At 40.8% G+C, this 18,696-nt stretch overlaps 2 protein-coding genes across 3 annotated transcripts; both read left to right on the forward strand.

Moving 5' to 3' along the window:
• Nucleotides 1-1,024: 1,024 nt before the first annotated feature.
• On the forward strand, nt 1,025-7,503 carry LOC108676661 (probable imidazolonepropionase). Of its 2 annotated transcripts, XM_018164778.2 has the most exons (10): nt 1,025-1,270; nt 1,819-1,990; nt 2,379-2,514; nt 2,926-3,067; nt 4,060-4,141; nt 4,472-4,615; nt 4,803-5,021; nt 5,172-5,332; nt 5,790-5,896; nt 5,928-7,503. In XM_018164778.2, exons 1-9 carry the CDS (start codon nt 1,125-1,127, stop codon nt 5,890-5,892), a joined length of 1,305 nt encoding a protein of 434 aa, XP_018020267.1. In that variant the 5' UTR covers nt 1,025-1,124; the 3' UTR covers nt 5,893-5,896; nt 5,928-7,503. The 2 variants fall into 2 exon arrangements, with proteins under 2 accessions (XP_018020267.1, XP_047737708.1); XM_047881752.1 differs by having other exon boundaries at nt 5,790-7,503.
• A 1,462-nt stretch (nt 7,504-8,965) lies between these two features.
• On the forward strand, nt 8,966-15,384 carry LOC108676711 (prohibitin-2). Its single transcript, XM_018164841.2, has 8 exons — nt 8,966-9,244; nt 11,220-11,340; nt 12,362-12,503; nt 12,784-12,867; nt 13,445-13,570; nt 13,758-13,865; nt 14,152-14,229; nt 14,403-15,384. The coding sequence occupies exons 1-8, from the start codon at nt 9,118-9,120 to the stop codon at nt 14,508-14,510; spliced, it is 894 nt and encodes a 297-aa protein (XP_018020330.1). The 5' UTR covers nt 8,966-9,117; the 3' UTR covers nt 14,511-15,384.
• The last annotated feature ends 3,312 nt before the right edge of the window (nt 15,385-18,696 follow it).

Here is an 18,696-nt window from a genome sequence, read left to right on the forward strand (position 1 = left end):
AATTCCCTTCGAATTTCTGGTGCATAAAATGCTACCTCATATTACCCAAGCTTTTTCTGCATCCTCACCATTGTGATATTTGATTCATAATAGCAACATTGATTATAGGTAATTAATTATGTGAAGTTCGGGAAGGCCGAGCGGCTAAGATCAAAATTGGAGCCGCGAGTTGGTGATTCGAAACCCGCTACAAGCAGTGCAAATTTTGGTCAGGTGGCCGCACGATTAAGAACTGACGACAGACCAGCATAGCTTAACAAAGCTGACATCTCTATAAATAATAAAGTGTCGAAGAGTAAAATTATTTTAATCTAGCATTACGTCAGGAATTCGTGATCTGAAAGTTACACATTATTGAGTCAAAACATGAAATTGTAAACAATATCGGTAACTATGATTACAATCCAATGTAGTAAATGCCTTTTGTTGCTTGAGTTAAATCATTGGCAAGAGAATTTGATATATCAATGAGTATCGTGATCTTTTTACTTATCAAATAACTCCTTAATTAACTAGAAATTTAAAAGCAAAGAATAGTCCACAAAAATTCATATCATTATAGAAAACTTCGGAGTCCATCTCCATCGTCAGTTCATAGAATCTTGAAGTTACATAGAAAGTTGCAAGTTAATGCAATTGAAAGCACAGAACACAATTAAAACCTAAATTTACAAGTACTAGGGCATAAAAAACCTATCTATTCACAATTTCAAGGGGATAGGAGCTAACAGCTGAATTTAAACTGGGCCTAAGTTTAAAAATGTACAATGATTCTGAAATACGCAAATCTGAAGTACCGGAGGTGGAAGCTAACACTCTAAAGTCACTGTCAGAAACAGGCACATCACACTGCTCGGCGTGAGCGCGCACAGCCGAATGAGGGGGGCGCGATAGCAACTGTCCTGTCCTACAACTCCTGCCCTTATGCTCAGCGACCCTGGAACTGACGATGGAGCTGGACTCCGAAACGTTTTCTATAAAGATATGAATTTTTGTGGACTGTTCTTTGCTCTTAAATTTTTAGTTAACTTGCGAATTAAGCAAATAAGTGACATCAATTCTTAAATAACTCCTTCGTATAGTAAAGCAATAAATATTGTGAAAGATAAACAAAACACGACAGAATGCATGGACTATTGCTGGTTCACGGCGCCCTTGAGGTGGTGCCGGTGGGGGCACCGGGTGAGCTCTTCAAGAAGGGCGCAGCCATGGGAGACCTTCACGTGCTGAGGTCTTCAGCCACCGGCGGTTGTTCGGTCGTCATAAACGCGTGAGTGCCAAGCCTCTGTGCTGCGTGCGTGCCATATTTCAATTAGGTTTTTGCTCGAAAAGTAATTTTATATTAGAATTGCTTTATGCATTTAGGAGACTCGTCCTGCAGAGCTCACATGGAGACTCAGATTCAACGTTGTCTGTCTTTGCTGGGGCTAGACATCATGTTAAGATGTTCCTCTGTAAAATGGAACTGTCTAAAAAACTATAAATTATTAGATGTTTCTATGTCAGGTATATAAGAAACGTGTGAGACAGTTTTCAAAATTGCGAAACATTAATCCTTAAAATAACCGCTGTATAAGAGGTCATCAACTTTCGTAGACCAGCAGATCTCATAAAGGCCTACTTGCCTTACGTAATTAATACCTTTGTACAGAAAATCGTATGCTAAATCTACCACAAGGTTGAATTTATGCCACTACTCTAGGCACGCATACAAAACATAATCACTTTAAACATTTCTCGAAAGAAATATTCCTTTCATTCTAAGCTAGTAACAGTTAAGTGAATATCCATTTTAATACCCACGCTATATACCGGCAGGGATGGGATCATCGAAGACGTGAGCACCGACGACGACATCGCGGCGCGCTACGGCCACTGGAGCTTCGACCACAAACTGGACGCGTCGGGCTGCTGCGTCCTGCCCGGTCTTGTGGACGCGCACTCCCACCCCGTGTGGGGGGGAGACCGGGTCCACGAGTTCATCCTGAAAGTTGGTTGTAGTGCCTTGATGCTTCTTGCTTCGCTAAAAAAAAGGAGTTTTGCATGAAAAAAGTACATGAGTGCACCCTTCAATTTTCACAGTCTAGATATTATTTGAAATTTTTAATTTCGTAGATAGTTCCCCTTGCTTTGTTCCCGTTGAATTTCGTAGCTTTGTACCCCTTGTTGCTTTCACGCAATTTAATTCAAGAACCCTGAAATTACTGACTCGTTTCAACCGTAGAAAATAGATTGTATACAGTATCTTTCAATATTACTGCATTATATTATCTCTGCTTTTTTCTTGCCTTGAGAACTGACGGGTAAGTTGGAAAATTTATTGTAGGTATAATTTTGTATCGAAAAGTTGAGTTTGTCAAGCGTAACGCGTACTGCAGCTAGCGGGGGCATCGTACCTGGAGGTGCAGGCGTCGGGGGGCGGCATCCAGTACACGGTAGACCGCACCAGGGACACACCAGACCAGGAGCTGCTGACGCTGCTGCTGCAGCGCCTGCGCAGGATGCTGGCGTCAGGTGGGTGCTGGTCACATGCTGACAGCTGGGGCCTGACACTGCAGGTTGGAGTCTTTGGCGTCATGCTGCTGGTACTGATGTTTAGTGTTGCAGGTACCACGCTGCTGGTACTGATGGTTAGTGTTGCAGGTACCATGCTGCTGGTACTGATGGTTAGTGTTGCAGGTACCACGCTACAGGTACTGATGGTTAGTGTTGCAGGTACCACTCTGCCGTCCTGATGGTTGGTGTTGCAGGTACCTCGCTGCCGTCCTGATGGTTAGTGTTGCAGGTACAACGCTGCCGTCCTGATGGTTAGTGTTGCAGGTACAACGCTGCCGTCCTGATGGTTAGTGTTGCAGGTACCACTCTGCCGTCCTGATGGTTGGTGTTGCAGGTACCACTCTGCCGTCCTGATGGTTGGTGTTGCAGGTACCACGCTGCTGGAGGCCAAGTCAGGCTATGCACTCAACGCTGACGGGGAAGTTCGGCTGCTGAGGTTGCTGCACCAGGCGGCCGCCTTTACCCCCATCACCATCTCCCCCACGTTCCTTGGGGCCCACGCCATCCCCCCGTCAGAAGCTGAGGCTAATGATACGGATTGTTCGAGATTTTATGAGATTAATTAATTTTTGTTTGTTTTATTTTTTCCAATGATGAACATGCATTAGAATGGTCAACTGAATGTAATTTATAGCCCCGGCAAGATAATCGGTTATCGGCTCACTATTGTTATTAGATTATGTACCGGAATTTAACACCTGTTAATGATAAAAAAACAAATTTTGACTCACTATATATACATGGACTTACCTGTTGAAATTGATTGAAACGCAAAGATTATTACAGAAAATTAAAACATGAAGCATTGATTAAAGATGATGAACATTTAGGGGCGTAGCCGTGTGCCAAAGTGTAACTCGTAAAGCTCCAAATCGCACGTCGAGCCTCAGCAAGCATAACTACAGCCAGCCACAGATCTAGAAGCCGCATCCTACGCTGGAACACCGTAAGATAGAGCAGTGACGCAAAGCTTGACGCTAATAGCGCCGCAAGTCACTAACAAATGCATAAGAATGCTCGCACACAATCAGGCAGTTCTGCATCCTGCCTCACACATTCCTGCCTAACCTCTACTAGTCTCACCGACAATCAACCTTCTTGCAGCCAATGAAATTTTCTGCCTGATTGTTTGCCCCCACCTCTGTCGTCACGTAGCCAATGAGCTTAGGCTGGGTCTGCTCAGGTTGGTTTTGAGCGGTTAGTTGGGGCAACGTAAGCATGTTAAGCCTAAGTAGATTGGACCGGATGCAGTTAAGATAAACTAAACATGAACATCGTTATGCGGTCGCCGTATAGACTCATGGCTCTATGGCTGTAAGCACTAAACTTCATAGGTTACTATAACCTCTGGCATGAATACCCAAAGAAATGAATATGAAATACAGCGTGAAATTTTACTAAACTCCGGCGTACCCTTCTCCGCTGACTGAGGTCACGTCTACCGACTAAACTGTTTACTAACTATGTTTACAATACTAAATAGTCATGTGTATTTATTATCAGGTTGATGGCCTCAGACGAGGCTACCCGTCAGGTGATAGAGGAGCAGCTGCCGGCGGTGATGGCGGCCAAGGAGCTCGGTGAGGTAATCGACGTGTTAGTATAGTCAGGTAGCGTTCGAAAGCGCATGCATTCTGTAGTTTCCTTTCTGTTAAAAATAAGTACGAGTTTATAGCTCTTAAAACCAATCAATGAGGGCCTTTTGAGCTAAACCCACCAATCACAGACAAGAAATCGATCGTTACGTGTACTTAGCGTGTATTAAAGTGAGCTTATCGGTATTGCCCTTGGGTGTAATTTCCCGCTATGTAAGCAACAAAACAGTTATTCATTAATTAATAACTCACGCTAATAATATATATATATATAATACATATAAAAACTCAATTTAAAAAAGTATTAATTAATAACTCAGCTGTCAGTGGACGCCGTGGACGTGTTCTGTGAGGTGGGCGCCTACAGCATCGCCCAGACGCGCGCCATCGCCGACGCCGCCCAGCGCAGCGGCCTCAAGCTCAACCTTCACGTGGACGAGCTCACGCCCCTGGACGGAGCTAAGGTAATCATGCCACCAATATACTAATACGAAGTGGCAAATAATAATAATGCAGATTGTTTCCCTGCATGAGAAAATAATGTAATGAGCGTTTGAGTCTACCTCTCCTCTGAAATTATTACAGAGAATATCACATTCTTGTTCATCTACTGGAAGCATGCCATGATGATTGTGCTTCACTGCCCGACAGATGGCAGGGGAGATACACGCCGAAGCAGTGAGTCACTGCGAGGAGGTGTCGCCGGAGGGAATAGCGGCCCTGGCGGCGGGGGGCACGGTGGCGGTGCTGCTACCTACCACGCAACTCCTGCTGGGGCTCAAGGCTCCTCCTGCCAGGGAGATGATTGACAAGGGCGTCATCGTCGCTCTCGGGTCCGACTTCAACCCGAACGCTTATTGTCTTGCTATGGTGGGGCTGGCAGAGAGAATAAGCATCTATCTATACAATAAACGAGTATTAGAATTAGTTCCTGCGTATATAAATGAGCATGCTTAACTGTGTATAATAATTATTGGGTTAGTAAGAGATCAAATAATAAGAACGAGACCTGCTCGGCAGCCAACGGTGCTGCACCTCGCGTGCGCGCTGCTGCGCCTGTCGCCCGCGGAGGCCCTGACGGCAGCGACGCTCAACGCCGCTCACGCCCTGAGGCGCTCGACCTCCCACGGCGCCCTGCGGCCTGGCATGGTGGGCGACCTGATGGTCCTGAGGGCGCCGAGGTGAGGGATGCGTGGTGGGCGACCTGATGGTCCTGAGGGCGCCGAGGTGAGGGATGCGTGGTGGGTGACCTGATGGTCCTGAGGGCGCCGAGGTGAGGGATGCGTGGTGGGTGACCTGATGGTCCTGAGGGCGCCGAGGTGAGGGATGCGTGTAGCGACAATAAGGTGTGCACAGGCGCCGTGATATAAGAGGCAGTCGTCTAGGGAGAGAAAAGTATATTAATTTTACGAGGCGCCTAGTTACTAGATGTACGAGTCGCAGTGTAGAATTATCCATGCTAATTTCCTTTCTGACGCCACATGCAAATAATTTTCATTGTTTTTAATTAGTTTCCGTGTTAAAAATTTATCAAAAATACGTCAATTCAAACAGAATAATAAATACGATTTATATAAGATAGAAGAGAGATTATATCTAAAAATATTTAAATTACTAAATATTTCTCTTAAATGGCAGGTGGGAGCATCTGATCTACCAGCTGGGCGAGCATGCGTCCCTCATCGAGCAGGTGGTCTGTGCCGGCCGAGTGGTCTACAAGAAACCCTCAGACCTGCCATGACCATGTCTGCATGTCTGATGTATTGCCATGACCATGTCTGCATGTCTGATGTATTGCCATGACCATGTCTGCATGTCTGATGTATTGCCATGACCATGTCTGCAACTCTAATGTATTGACTAGACCATGTCTGCATGTCTGATGTATTGCCATGACCATGTCTGCAACTCTGATATGGTCTATACATCTACTAAACAAATATTTCTCAGGATATGATTTCGATTCCATGCATCAAGATTTTGCTTTTGCCAATGGTTTTCGAAATTATTAATTTCTCTTAAGATGTCATGCATCAGTGATTATTACAGTTGAGAAGAAAAACCATAAAATTGAAAAAACTCCTCAAAGGGTGAATTTGCTATTTTCCTGTACTTCCAGGTGCTTCTAATTATTCTCAGAAATGATTGTGAATGGGTTCAGTGACAGGGAAATGTTGCATTTACTAGACCAACTAATCGTCAAAATTAAATTAGGATTTGGGTGAAATTTAACGACGGGTTAGTGAGTATGGTTTTATAATGCGGAATGATGGTTTTCCTTATTGTCTAACCATGGATATCTTGCTATCCATTAATGTCAATGCTTCCATATCCAGTTTTTAAATGTAATTAGTGCCATTGTATATTCATATGTACGCTGATAATGTCGAATCTGTGCAAACATATCATATGCTTCATTTTTTCGTAACTGCACGTCTGACACAAAGTAGATTTGAGGTTGATTATTGCAATCACTGTTAAGTTCGCATAGTTTCTGGGCCATAGAATATGAAGTCGTCATGAGGATAACACGTCCAAATTAAGATCACATTTAATTAAATGCTAATTACATGCTTCTATTGCTTTGTTCTTATGTGACTTAATTCGCGTCTCCCCAGGAGTACACAACCTATGTAACTTTTGAACATTCTTCCTACGGGTCAATGGCGTAGTACTCAATAAAATACTCAAGCCTAGTGTAGACCACACTTACGCGCCAATGAGACATATACGTGATTGGAATTGCTCACCCATATGACCCACACATATCTCTCATGTCCAACGTTCATCATTTATTCGGTAGAGTTTAATTTCACACCTGGAAGCTTCTTTGATTCTTCCCTCTTTGAAGGTACTCCATCTCGTGAAAGTGAACGTCTCGAAAATGTATTATTTCATTTTGTCATGAATTATAAAATAAGGCAGAATAGCGAGATCCCACAGGATACTTCGTTATTATAGTGTTTACTTATAAGGGTGCTTAACCTATTTTGCGTTAGATACTTTATTAGTCCGATAATTTCGTCGTGAATTTTAAATTTTCGTATCCAATTTGTTTTTAAAGGCGATATACAGTCAGGAGCTCTTCTAGGGATTTAAAATACAATTTTGCGGTGGAAAGAAAATGTCAAAATCATATTAATGTTAAAAAATGGTCAACTTTCGGGGTTCTTAAGAAAATTGAAGTGAATAAATGTAATAATTTATGCAAATCGTTTGGTATAATTGACGACTGCCCAATTATTTACTGAGATTTTATGGAGTCAGATCAAACAGAAATAAATTCGTTGCAAACACACCGGAAAAGAGAATTGAAATCAGTTGGATCCTGTATTGCAGTGGTTCCCAAACTTTTTCAGGCTGGCGCCCCCTGTGGCTCCCCAGTGAATCCGTAGCCCCCCCCCCACGACAGACACATATAAAAACAAACGCCTCTTTCTTGATATTTAGTATGCTGCAATTTTAAAAGAGAAAGGTCAAACACAAATGTGTATTTCACATATAGAACCCCATTTACTAAACCAATATATTTCTTTGCAGTGATAATTGTTTTGCATTCTTTATGTTTCCGTCTAATCTGCACGACTAATTTCCATCTAGTCTGCACGACTAGATACCGTATATACGGTATATAAAGCGTACAGCGATTCAAATACCTCATCCTTTCCCCCCTAGACATTCAAGGCGGTTGAGACGAATTTTCGGCCGCACTCATGGCCGGTCTCGCAGCCGGTCTCACGGCCAATCTCCAAATTCAGTGACCAAGGAATATCTCCCACACTAATAAATGAACGCAGCTCGATAAAACTTGGAACACGTATTCATTATGATTTGGAAACCTAACGATGATGTTTAGCTTGTGAAAATTTTTAAAATTTCACCTTCATTTGGGAATTATATGGCGATACGGGCCGAAATTCGCAGTGAACAATGAATGTGTTCCAAACTACTGAACAGATTCGTACGAAATTTTGAATATAAATTCCTAACTTTCAAACGGTGATTTTTAGCTCGTAAAAATGTATTCGAGTCGGAGTCATGTTCTGCATGTGTTGTGTACAAATCGTCAAACAAACGTACAAGCTTCTGACTTCGACTTCGTGGACCGCCGCCCCCCTACTGCCCCCTTCTCGCCTCCCCCCCCAGATGTTTCCACCATCTCCAGGGGGCGATATCGCCCACTCTGGGGACAACTGCTGTATTGTACCCCAAGATTCACTAGAATACGTTACATAACATAACATAACTGATAACAAATAGTTGAAATAGCAACAGGCACCAGCACCAGCTAAACCAAAATATAAAATTGTATTTGTTTTCATAAGGGCAGGGTTGGCAGGGCGGCCTTATGAGCAGGGTGTCCCAGTGGTTAAAGTTCAGATTACCAAGATGGGAGCAGAGAGGTGCGGGTTCGATCCCAGCTCTGTGCACGAGTTTCTGGTCAGAATCAGCATGGAGGCCGGGCGGTTAAGCAAATACAATTTGAAGCAGTGAGTTGCAAGTTCAAGTTCTTTGCGAATGAGTTGCGAGTTCCATAGCAACATGGTGTGGATATTCTGCAATGTTAGGAATAGGCGACGGGCCTACGGCCTAATAAACGCTGAAACCGCTGAATTAAATAAAAATAAATGATTTTTGTTAATCTTCAAATGTGATCTTTGATCTAAATATTGTACTTAGAGGAATCCGATTTCAAGTCACCATATATCTTACTGTCTCTGATTCTACCCATAACCCACTCCATGCATTAGCAATATGCTGATTTTTAGCGTAATCTATTTTACTTCTCAGGGTATTTAATTCGGTGTGTTTCGGGGCCTTAGAACGCCGCAATTTCCCAACGCCGCATGACAACAGTAGCTTTAGATCACTGTTGTCGTTAAATAATATTAGACAAATTGACAGTTATATTATAAATTACATATTGTGCCGATAATTGTTTTCTTGAACTCATATTTACTCAGAAATGGCGGATAAATTGAGTGATTTGTTGGGTCGACTAGGGAAAGGCCCAAAAGGCTTAGGAACGGGAGTGAAATTATTGGCACTTGCCGGTGCCGCTGCTTACGGAATTACGCAGTCTCTTTACACAGGTAAATGATGAAAGTAATTCATAAGTAAAGTGTGAAGCTTTATAGTTTATATTTTTTACTTGAATTTTCAATGCTATCCTTAAGTTTAAAGTTTACATAGCATTTTTTGGTCACCAATTATAGAAAAAATTTTGCCATTTTTCATTTTACTTTTTAGAATGACAATTAATTAGGTATTTGAAAGAATAGGTTAGATTCAATAGAAATTGATCCAAATTCTTTGTTATTTTGTATCAAACTCACCCACTGTCAGTTGCTTTGAAAATAATTGGCTCTTAATTATTAATGCTTTTGCATTATTATTTTACCATTATGAAATGCAAGTATACCGTTAGTATAACATAGGTCAAGATAATATTGGTAAACTCATACTTAATACTAAAATCTGAAGGCTCCCAAGCGTAGAAAACATCTACCTTTAGTGCTGCAACCGCCAACCAACACTTTTCTGCCATTTTTGGAATTGCGAGATTACCACCAGATGAATTACCTCCTATTTAATTGTTAACAAAAGTGCATGATCAGGCCACAAGATTCCAAATGTATTAAAAATTTGTCACGCTTGAGCAATGAGATTCCAGAAACAAGTAGGAAAATTCCAATCCTGAAATTTAAGCTCCTAAGCAAATCTTTGGAATCTTTTGGTTTTATTATACAGTTTGTCAACAATAGCTTTTGTGGAGTTTTTTCTCAAGCCATTGGTGTGACCACTTCTCTTCAATAAATGATAGGTAGGAAATTATTCAGCTGGCATCATGGAATGAATCTGCAATTTTCAGGAAAGTTCAAATCCCAGCTTAGAGCCTTTAGAGCCTTAAAAAGTAGATTCATTCTACATCTGGTCCTGTGTAAACTAAAGGAGGCCTAATTCATTACACCAAACATGCTGAGCTAGAATTGTGGCAGATGCTTGTTGTCATTTTGCTTCTGATTTAATTGCTTAAAATATGAATACTTATTCATATTTCTTATTCAATATCAATATGGCCAATGGCCATATTGATATTGACTCAGTGCAAATAACAATCAAGTAGAGTGAGGGATACAAATCATATGGTTAATAGATTGCCAGATACCAATCAACATGATGGATTGATGGCAATTGTTTGATAGATTTTTTGTGACTGTATGTGTGACTATACATGTGTGCAATTCAAAGTTAGATGGAAAGCTTGAAAAGCTGTTTTGTCCTAATTTTGCTTGCTAATGAAGAAAAAGCTTGCAAGCAAGAGTTCAATAGACTAGGAGGCTAGTAAAAAAACAACTAGAAAGCTTTCATTTTTCATTGTAGCACTATTTGATGATATTGGATGTAAGTATATTGAATAGTAAATTGGATAACATTATAAGACCTCAATCTTGACTTATCTTGACAACATGGCAAATATTTTTGCCACTAGCAAGTAACACTGTTGAATTAATATTGAATATATGAGCCAACATTCCAGAGATTGCTTCCCATTTCTGAGAATTATTTTTCCATCAATGACACACAAGTTGCCACTTCTGTCTATGCTTCATTTAACATGCAGTTTGTCACTAAAAAATAAGTAGTAATATGGTTCAAAAAATGCCCTGTGTGTGTAAATATTGCAAATTAATCAATATCTTTGGCAATGGGCTTACATTTGGTATAAAATCTTGGAGGCTGAGGTTCTCATGGCTTCAAATTTTCTAGAATTCTCTGACATCTTGGGCCTGAAAGAGTAATGTTGGCAATGCACCCAAAACACATTCTATAGTGAAAATAGAATTCTGTTTTCTATTACCAATTAAAATTTCATAGCTGCTCAAGTCTTCCTAGGAAGTCTGCTTTATTCTGTTCAGACTAGAGTTATTGTATTGGAGGCTGGCAACATATAAGTGCCAGGGACAACTCAGGTATAATTGCAATTCACTATAGTTAACTCTCTTAAGTTTTTTTAATTTAAGGAAAAGTTGTGCTCTGAAACTAATTGTTTCGTATGATTTGCAGTTGATGGTGGTCATCGGGCAATCATTTTCAACAGGATTGGTGGAGTGCAGAAGGATATTTATGCTGAAGGCCTTCATTTCAGAATTCCATGGTTCCAGTATCCAGTCATCTATGATATCAGGTTAGACAGTCATTTAAGAACTGAAATTATCCATCCATTCACGGTAATTCAAGATATTGTCAAGTTCTGTTGATGTAATCTGAGAATGCTTATTTGGAATAATTTAGCTGAATTTCATCTCTTAACCACTCTCAAAGAGATGTTTGTATGAAATTCATCCATGTACAGATCAGGTCCTGGTAGTCCTTTTGTGTTCATGTTAAGAAAATACCATTGTTTCTAAACCCCCTCTGAAAAATTGGCAAAAAAAAAAACTCTTGTGTGTTGTGGTCCCAACATTGCAAGCTTTTTTGCAGTTCCTATTAAATTTACTGTGCACTGTGACATATGGTAATATTATTTTATTTCTACTGAAGGAAGGCAGGAATTTTACTGGAAATCCTGCCATGCATGGCATACTTTTATATATGTGGCATACTTTTCCTTGATTACATAATTAGTGCTTTATTAATGGCCTCTGGTATTAATGGTAGTTAGCCTCTAATGGCTTTTTCACACAATTAATGTAGTAGTTGTAAAAATGTTTCAGCTTGAAAATGTTTTTACTCGTTTCATGTTCATAGGCAGTAGTAGTAATTTTACTACAACTGCCCCCTGAAACATTTATATAAGATAGCTTTCTAAATAACCTTTTTCTGACTGTGGTTAATTTATTATTTTTTCCTAGAGTGTTTTCAATTTTTCATTTAAGAATATTTGTTTTCTTGGTTCCTAATGTTTTTCTTAATAATCCTAGGCTCAATATTTTCAGCAAGGAAAAAAAACTTGTATCTTTATATATGTATAATCTTTAATTTTTGATTAATTATTCTATGTTTTAGTTTATTTATTTATCATATATCCCAAGTTACTAAAATTAGTTATTAAAACTGATTCCCTTTATTGATAGTCCTATGTTGAAATATGAATGTTTGTGGAATTTCGTTGGTTTTAGATCTAGTTAATTAAATTTGAACTATTTTTTGGATGAATGCATCTGTATACATAAAAATGGTCACCAATCAGCATCTTTGTTTCCAAGGGCTCGTCCCCGCAAGATCAGCTCTCCCACAGGTAGCAAGGACCTGCAGATGGTGAATATCTCCCTGCGTGTCTTGTCCAGACCGATCAGCGATAAGCTTCCAGAGATCCACCAGAACCTTGGCCAAGACTTTGATGAGAAGGTGAGAGCCATTGAATTAATTTTATTCACATAAATTCTAGTTCTTAACCAAAAAAAGGTACTAGACAGGCATTAAAGTATCTGAGCATGCATATTTAATTTCGTCTGCCAACGAATTTGCAATATATGATTGGGAACTAACGCATGATACTTGAATATGTACATTTACAGTTAGAGTATTATTTAATGTAGACTACATACCACATCCCTCTCCCCTTTTATGTTGTTCACACTTCTGTGTTGCTGGGCATTAGCCAATACCATGAAATTTTTGTTTCCAGGTTCTGCCTTCCATCATCAATGAGGTGCTCAAGTCGGTGGTGGCAAAGTTCAATGCTGCACAGCTTATTACCATGCGACAGCAGGCAAGTTCTGTTCATTTCTGGCAGTTGGAATTGAAACAAGCTTTATGACGCCTTTTAAAACGACAAAAGATAATGAAATGCACTTTTTCTCATTACTTAGACCTTCTTCCATGGTCTCATTATTTGGACCTTGTTCCGTGCTCACATTATTTAGACCTTGTTTTGTGGTCTTATTATTTAGACCTTGTTCTGTAGCCTGGAATTGTTTTTTTTTGCGTACCAGTGTCTGTGCAACTTTTTTTTTGCTCATTGAATGATTTTGCTCACTTGTCATCCAACCCTGAGAGTGCATTGAAATCTAATTGTGAGTTGTGACACAAATTATAGCTGAATGCTTGTTACAAAGCTACATTGGGTTGTGCGTGTTTGATATTAAATGGATAATTATCATATTTTCTGTAGCTTCAAATTAAATGTATATAAAATTATATTTTGGGGGGCTCAATTAATGGCATAAGTATATTTGTTGGGCTTGCAACTTTATTCCAACTGACATTCTTTATTATTATTATATCTTTTACTTATCAGTAAAATAAAAGTGTGCGCGTCCTCTACTTCACATGCCCGTACCGTGCAGGTATCACTGATGATCAGACGAGACCTGCACGAGCGAGCTGAGGACTTCAACATCATTCTGGACGACGTGTCCATCACCGAACTCAGCTTTGGCCGCGAGTACACCAGCGCCGTCGAGTCCAAGCAGGTTAGTGTGGCGCTACTGAGTTCAAGTATTGGTGGTGAAAAGTTCAAGTATAGTATGAGCAATGATAGCTTCTTCATGCTAATAGATGTGATACGTTATTGATGCCAAGGAATGTAATGAATGTGATAGGTTCATTATGCCATTGTTACATTACCGTTTGTTGCACTAACTTTGGTTGCGTGCGCAGGTAGCTCAGCAAGAGGCACAGCGGGCGTCGTTCGTGGTAGAGCGCGCCATGCAGGAGCGCCAGCAGAGAATCGTCCAAGCTGAGGGAGAGGCTGAAGCTGCTAAGATGATATCCTTTATTTGCTATGCCAAACTGCATTTCTTATTCCTCATTACAGAAATGTCTGGATTTATGTGTTCTTTCATATTTTAAGTTTTCTCTCTGAATAACGTTCAATTCTGCCTGTTTATTTTCTTGAGTCACTTAGAATACCTCCTTTTATCAGTTTTTTTTGCTTTCTTATATGGTGGGATAAACTCATTTGTAAAAGAGTCGTAAAATCCCGCAGACGTTTTTCATCTTATGTAGCAACAATGTTCTACGATGTAATTTTTTTCCTTAACCAAGTATCTACTTAGGAGAGGCCATCGGCATTAATCCAGGCTACCTGAAGCTGCGCAAGATTAAAGCTGCTGGCAATATTGGCAAGACGGTGGGTATTAGAGCTGTTATTTGTTGCTAGTCTTCTTAGGATAAATTTTGTGTTAATTTGCCTCTCCTAGTACTAGCTTCTTAGATCGATTGCTCGCTGCAAACATTTTGGTTGTACAAATACTAATAAGTTGTCGATAGTTGATGAATTAATTGCGGATGTTATATCAACAGCTTTCTACCTCGAGCAACCGCGTGTACCTGGACGGCGACACGCTCATGCTGAACCTGAACGACAAGGAATACGACAACAACCTAGACAAGGTCACCAAGCGTCGGTGAAACGAACTCGCAAGCCTCGCACGGCACACCGCACTCGCCATATTGCCTGAGCCCAGCCATCCAGCTATAGGCAGCGAGGGAGAAGCCATATTGTGTGCGGAGGAGAGTGATGCTGTTTAGTCTAAGCTCTATGGAAGCATTAATAATCTATTGAGCTAATTGGTGGGCTGCGATGATGGTGAAAGATGCTGCTTTATTTGTACCTGTGTACCAAGTCATTGTTTAAATTCATGATAAATTGGACTGTCACCGACAGTGAGGAGCTCATGTGTCCTGAGGCATTATTAACGAGCATTTTGGTGAGATACGTCACGAAATGTTGCGATGTAGGGATGTTCTTGAAAATTATTGCAGGAAACTGGAATTGTTGCAATCCATTAACTTTGATGCAGAGCTATGAAACTGAAATTATTTTCTCTTCCTGAATCCCATACATCACTTGAAAATGGGGTACCGGAGAATACCTTAGGATAAACTTCTGAGATACCTTGGGATGAACTTTTGCCGATGTACTTGCAGCTGATGCAGGTTGGGTTCTTGATTGAACTTGAGCGTAAAATGTGGCACCCTAGCAATTAGGCCGACGCCATTAGTTCAGTAGTTGCGAGCCTCAATCTCGATTATTTCCTGAATAATCTCGAACTTATTAGCAGCATGTTGTCGGCATAGCTTATTTAATAAATTAATTTCCTTTGCTTCGATCGAATTGTATTGGCTGATAGGTGACCAGCTTCTTTCGACCTTATGGTGTTTAACGTTCCTTAATTTTAGTTCCATCAACATCTTACCGTGTTATTGGGTTGTCATTCTTCAGTGTCCTGTACAGGAATTGTGAATAAATTTTGAGCGTGTCATGTTTTGTCCGCTCCAATTACCGACTTTCTTCTTATCGCAATCTTGTCTATCCGTTCAAACGTCCCGACAAATTTCTGATGAATGTGAAGAGAGATCTTGGAATACAGTGTGAGGTAAATCTTGAGACGGACGATAAATCTAAGAAAATTGAGATGCTGAGATAAATCTTTAACGAAGTCCTCCAGGCAAGCATAATCCAGGTTAATTTATTGTAATCATTAGTGCCGTATATTTCCGCTTAAGTTCCAGTTTAACTCAATATTCAGCGTGTCTGATCATTAATAAAGGAATTGCCCTACACACCGTGATGCTTGAAAAGTAATTATTGAAATATTCAACGTATCTTGAAGGAATGTGCCCACAAAATAGTTCAGCTGATGGAAATGATGAGTTTTCGATTTTAAATTCCAAGATGTGGGAAACGTGGGGACACTCCTCGTTATTCTTCAGCGAGTTGTGCCTCATTGAATAACTTGGAACTTTCTGCTGTGATAAATAAAAACGGGGCTCATGCCGGAGGCCAGGCTGGCACAACTTCGCACTTCAAATTCGTTTCCGTGGGTAACACTAGAGGGCATAACATCCTATGAAGTTAATTGCTTAAAACTATAGCTCCGTGTGTCCAACGCCACCACTTGAGAATGCTAAGGGTAATCATGGCCACACTGCATCTGGCCAAACCTCTTCTAGCCTAATCTCTTCTGGCCTAACCTTAACAAGCTGCAAAATTTCTCCACTTGAAACAAATCTGAGTGGACCTAACCTATTATCATTGGCTGCAGAATGTTAGAAAGGCGGTTCAAGTGTGCTGGTAGAGCCAGTCATTGGTTACAAGAAGTTTGTGAGCCGGGACAGCGTGAGTAGGTTAGGCCAGAGTAAGTGCAACCGGATGCAAAACTGCCTGCTTTTGAGCGGGTATGATGAAGCATTGGCAAAGGTCCTACGACATTATTATTTTTCTGAAGTGTGTCTCTGTTCTGGATAACGGTGTTCCAGCGTATTCAGCGGCTTCCAATTCTGTGGCTGAGAAAAGTTATTGCATGAGGAGTCGGATCGTTGGGTACAGGGCTAGTTAAGGGTTAAACATGTGACCTACGGCTGCACCCCATTAAAAACTCTTTAATCTGCCTGCAGGCGCAGGTAGATTAAGTTATCATCGTCTGACCTAGGTAATCAAAAAATCTATATATTTACCAAAAACTTGAGATCAGCCGGCCTTCTTTCGCTCACCCAAGTTAATTGATGGCTGAGTATTTGAGGTTATTTGGGTAACAAATTTTTATCGAGAATATCGTTTTAAAATTTCAGAACCTAAGACGGTGAAGGCAAGCTGCTACTAAACTTGCCAATTTGTACCGCGTCTAACCAGCTTTTCGTGTGGATTTGAAGTGTTGGAGAACATTTTGCGTCCTATTGGTTGTGACGGCTTGTCACAACAAAATGTTCGTCATGTCTTGGCTTGGCAAATAAAATGATTTGTTAACGTAATGATTTTAATCTCTAGGTTGTAATGTATGAGGATTAACCTCAAGCAATATCAGATCAGATGAATTAGTAAACCATAATGCATTGACTGTTGAAATTTTGTTTAGTTTTATCTCTAATGAAATCGGAATGCTTAAATCTAATTTGGTTCATCTTACAAGGGACAAATGCGAAATTTATAATCTTTCAATCCATCGGCTAATTACAGCAATCCTACTCCGTAATACCGTGGCTCACTCCATGGTTGAACCATGGCTCACTCGCTATGGGGATCCGTTTATGGCCCATGTCGCTTGACTGTTGCAGACTTCCTCTCAAGGTCGCTGTTACCTTACGACAGGGAATCGTCTCAACGCGTTGCAGTGCTTGGCAACACCAAACAAATGCATTACTTCCGCCGATCATCTGAATCCATTTTGCGTTTATTGTGAATTGCCTTTGCTTCCACTGATGTCGTTTCTACATATTCGGTGCCAGTAATTATGAAATTGTGAAATTTATCCCACCCTGTATGATTATGACTCGCTGTCGCACGAGAAAATATGGAGAAAATAGCCGTGAAATTTCGGTTTCTTGCAATACGGAAAATTTTTTCTTTCGCCTTATTCTGATTGCACGTACGTAAGTTATAAGGGAATGAATTCTCAGCTCTCTTTCACTTTCATGTTGGTAAGAATAAAAGTCATTGCACTCAACTTTCACTTCGGCGCTCACAAGTGTTCGGTTTGCTCAAGTGTTCGTATTGAACAGCTCCAGCCGTTGACCTGTTATTCCACACCTGAGTATTGAACACGTTCATGGGGGAAGGGTTGGGTGTTGCGTTGGGGGACCGATGAGGGGATGAACCGAGTTGATGATTGACGCGAGGGATGTGGAAACGAGGGGTCTTAATTTTTTTAAGAGGGTGGAAGAGGCTATATGTTGTATGGGCGCGCGGATTTAGAAATGTTTATTAGAGGGGAAATGTATGGTAGCGATGAGTGGTAGGGGTGAGGGGAAGTAGCGACGAGTGGCAAGGGTGAGGGAAAGTAGCGATGAATGGCAGGGGTAAGACTAAGGGGAGGTAGCAATGAGTGGCAGGGGTGAGGAGAAGTAGCAATGAGTGGCAGGGGTGAGGGGAAGTAGCGATGAGTGGCAGGGGTGAGGGGAGGAGGTGAAGGACTCACGCGGAAGTCCCCAAGGGAAGTATGGCGCAGCTTGCACTTCCTGCAAGGAGGGAAGCTGGGGAAAAGCGGTAATTTGAATATCAATTATTTCCTACCGAGGATAGTAATTTTTTTGTTTCATTGTTCGGCAGTTTCGCTGAAGATCCAATCAAATTATTCTCATGGAAAGGTCGCAATTGTCACCCTATCAAAACAGATTTATGCGTAACTGTTAGCTTGATTTCCTACTTATTGTTACTTGATAATTATTAGTGATGACATTAATGAAAATCTTCGTATCTCAAGTGTTGCGAGAACTCACGCTACAGTATTACGTAACGAATAAATTCGAAGTGTGAACGTACATGAAATATCTTAAACTACCAGATCTCAGTCAAGCAGGCTTGGTTAAAATTACAAATGAATTAGACGATGTATTAAACTTAATGAATGCTAATGAAAGAAATTAAGTTGAGCATTGCGCCTGACACGCCTCAGTGCGTCGTTGTGTAGAGCTGTGTGGTGCATTCATGGTTGAGATGCTCAGTCACAAGTCAAAACACAGTCCCTAATACAGTCTAACACAGTCCCTAATACAGTCACAACACAGTCCCTAATGCAGTCACAACACAGTCCCTAATACAGTCACAACACAGTCCCTAATACAGTCACAACACAGTCCCTAATACAGTCACAACACA

The sequence above is a fragment of the Hyalella azteca genome, unplaced genomic scaffold, assembly GCF_000764305.2.
Source record: "Hyalella azteca isolate HAZT.00-mixed unplaced genomic scaffold, Hazt_2.0.2 contig8774, whole genome shotgun sequence".
NCBI classification, from domain to species: domain Eukaryota; kingdom Metazoa; phylum Arthropoda; class Malacostraca; order Amphipoda; family Hyalellidae; genus Hyalella; species Hyalella azteca.

What these genes read in the sequence shown, in the direction of transcription:
- LOC108676661 (XM_047881752.1), top strand. Translation starts at nt 1,125, where the DNA reads ATGCATGGACTATTGCTGGTTCACGGCGCCCTTGAGGTGGTGCCGGTG. An exon ending in TGTTCGGTCGTCATAAACGC is followed by an intron (nt 1,271 to 1,818) that starts GTGAGTGCCAAG and finishes ATATACCGGCAG; the next exon opens with GGATGGGATCATCGAAGACG. An exon ending in ACGCTTATTGTCTTGCTATG is followed by an intron (nt 5,022 to 5,171) that starts GTGGGGCTGGCA and finishes CCTGCTCGGCAG; the next exon opens with CCAACGGTGCTGCACCTCGC.
- LOC108676711 (XM_018164841.2), top strand. Translation starts at nt 9,118, where the DNA reads ATGGCGGATAAATTGAGTGATTTGTTGGGTCGACTAGGGAAAGGCCCA. An exon ending in TACGCAGTCTCTTTACACAG is followed by an intron (nt 9,245 to 11,219) that starts GTAAATGATGAA and finishes TATGATTTGCAG; the next exon opens with TTGATGGTGGTCATCGGGCA. An exon ending in GCGCCGTCGAGTCCAAGCAG is followed by an intron (nt 13,571 to 13,757) that starts GTTAGTGTGGCG and finishes TTGCGTGCGCAG; the next exon opens with GTAGCTCAGCAAGAGGCACA.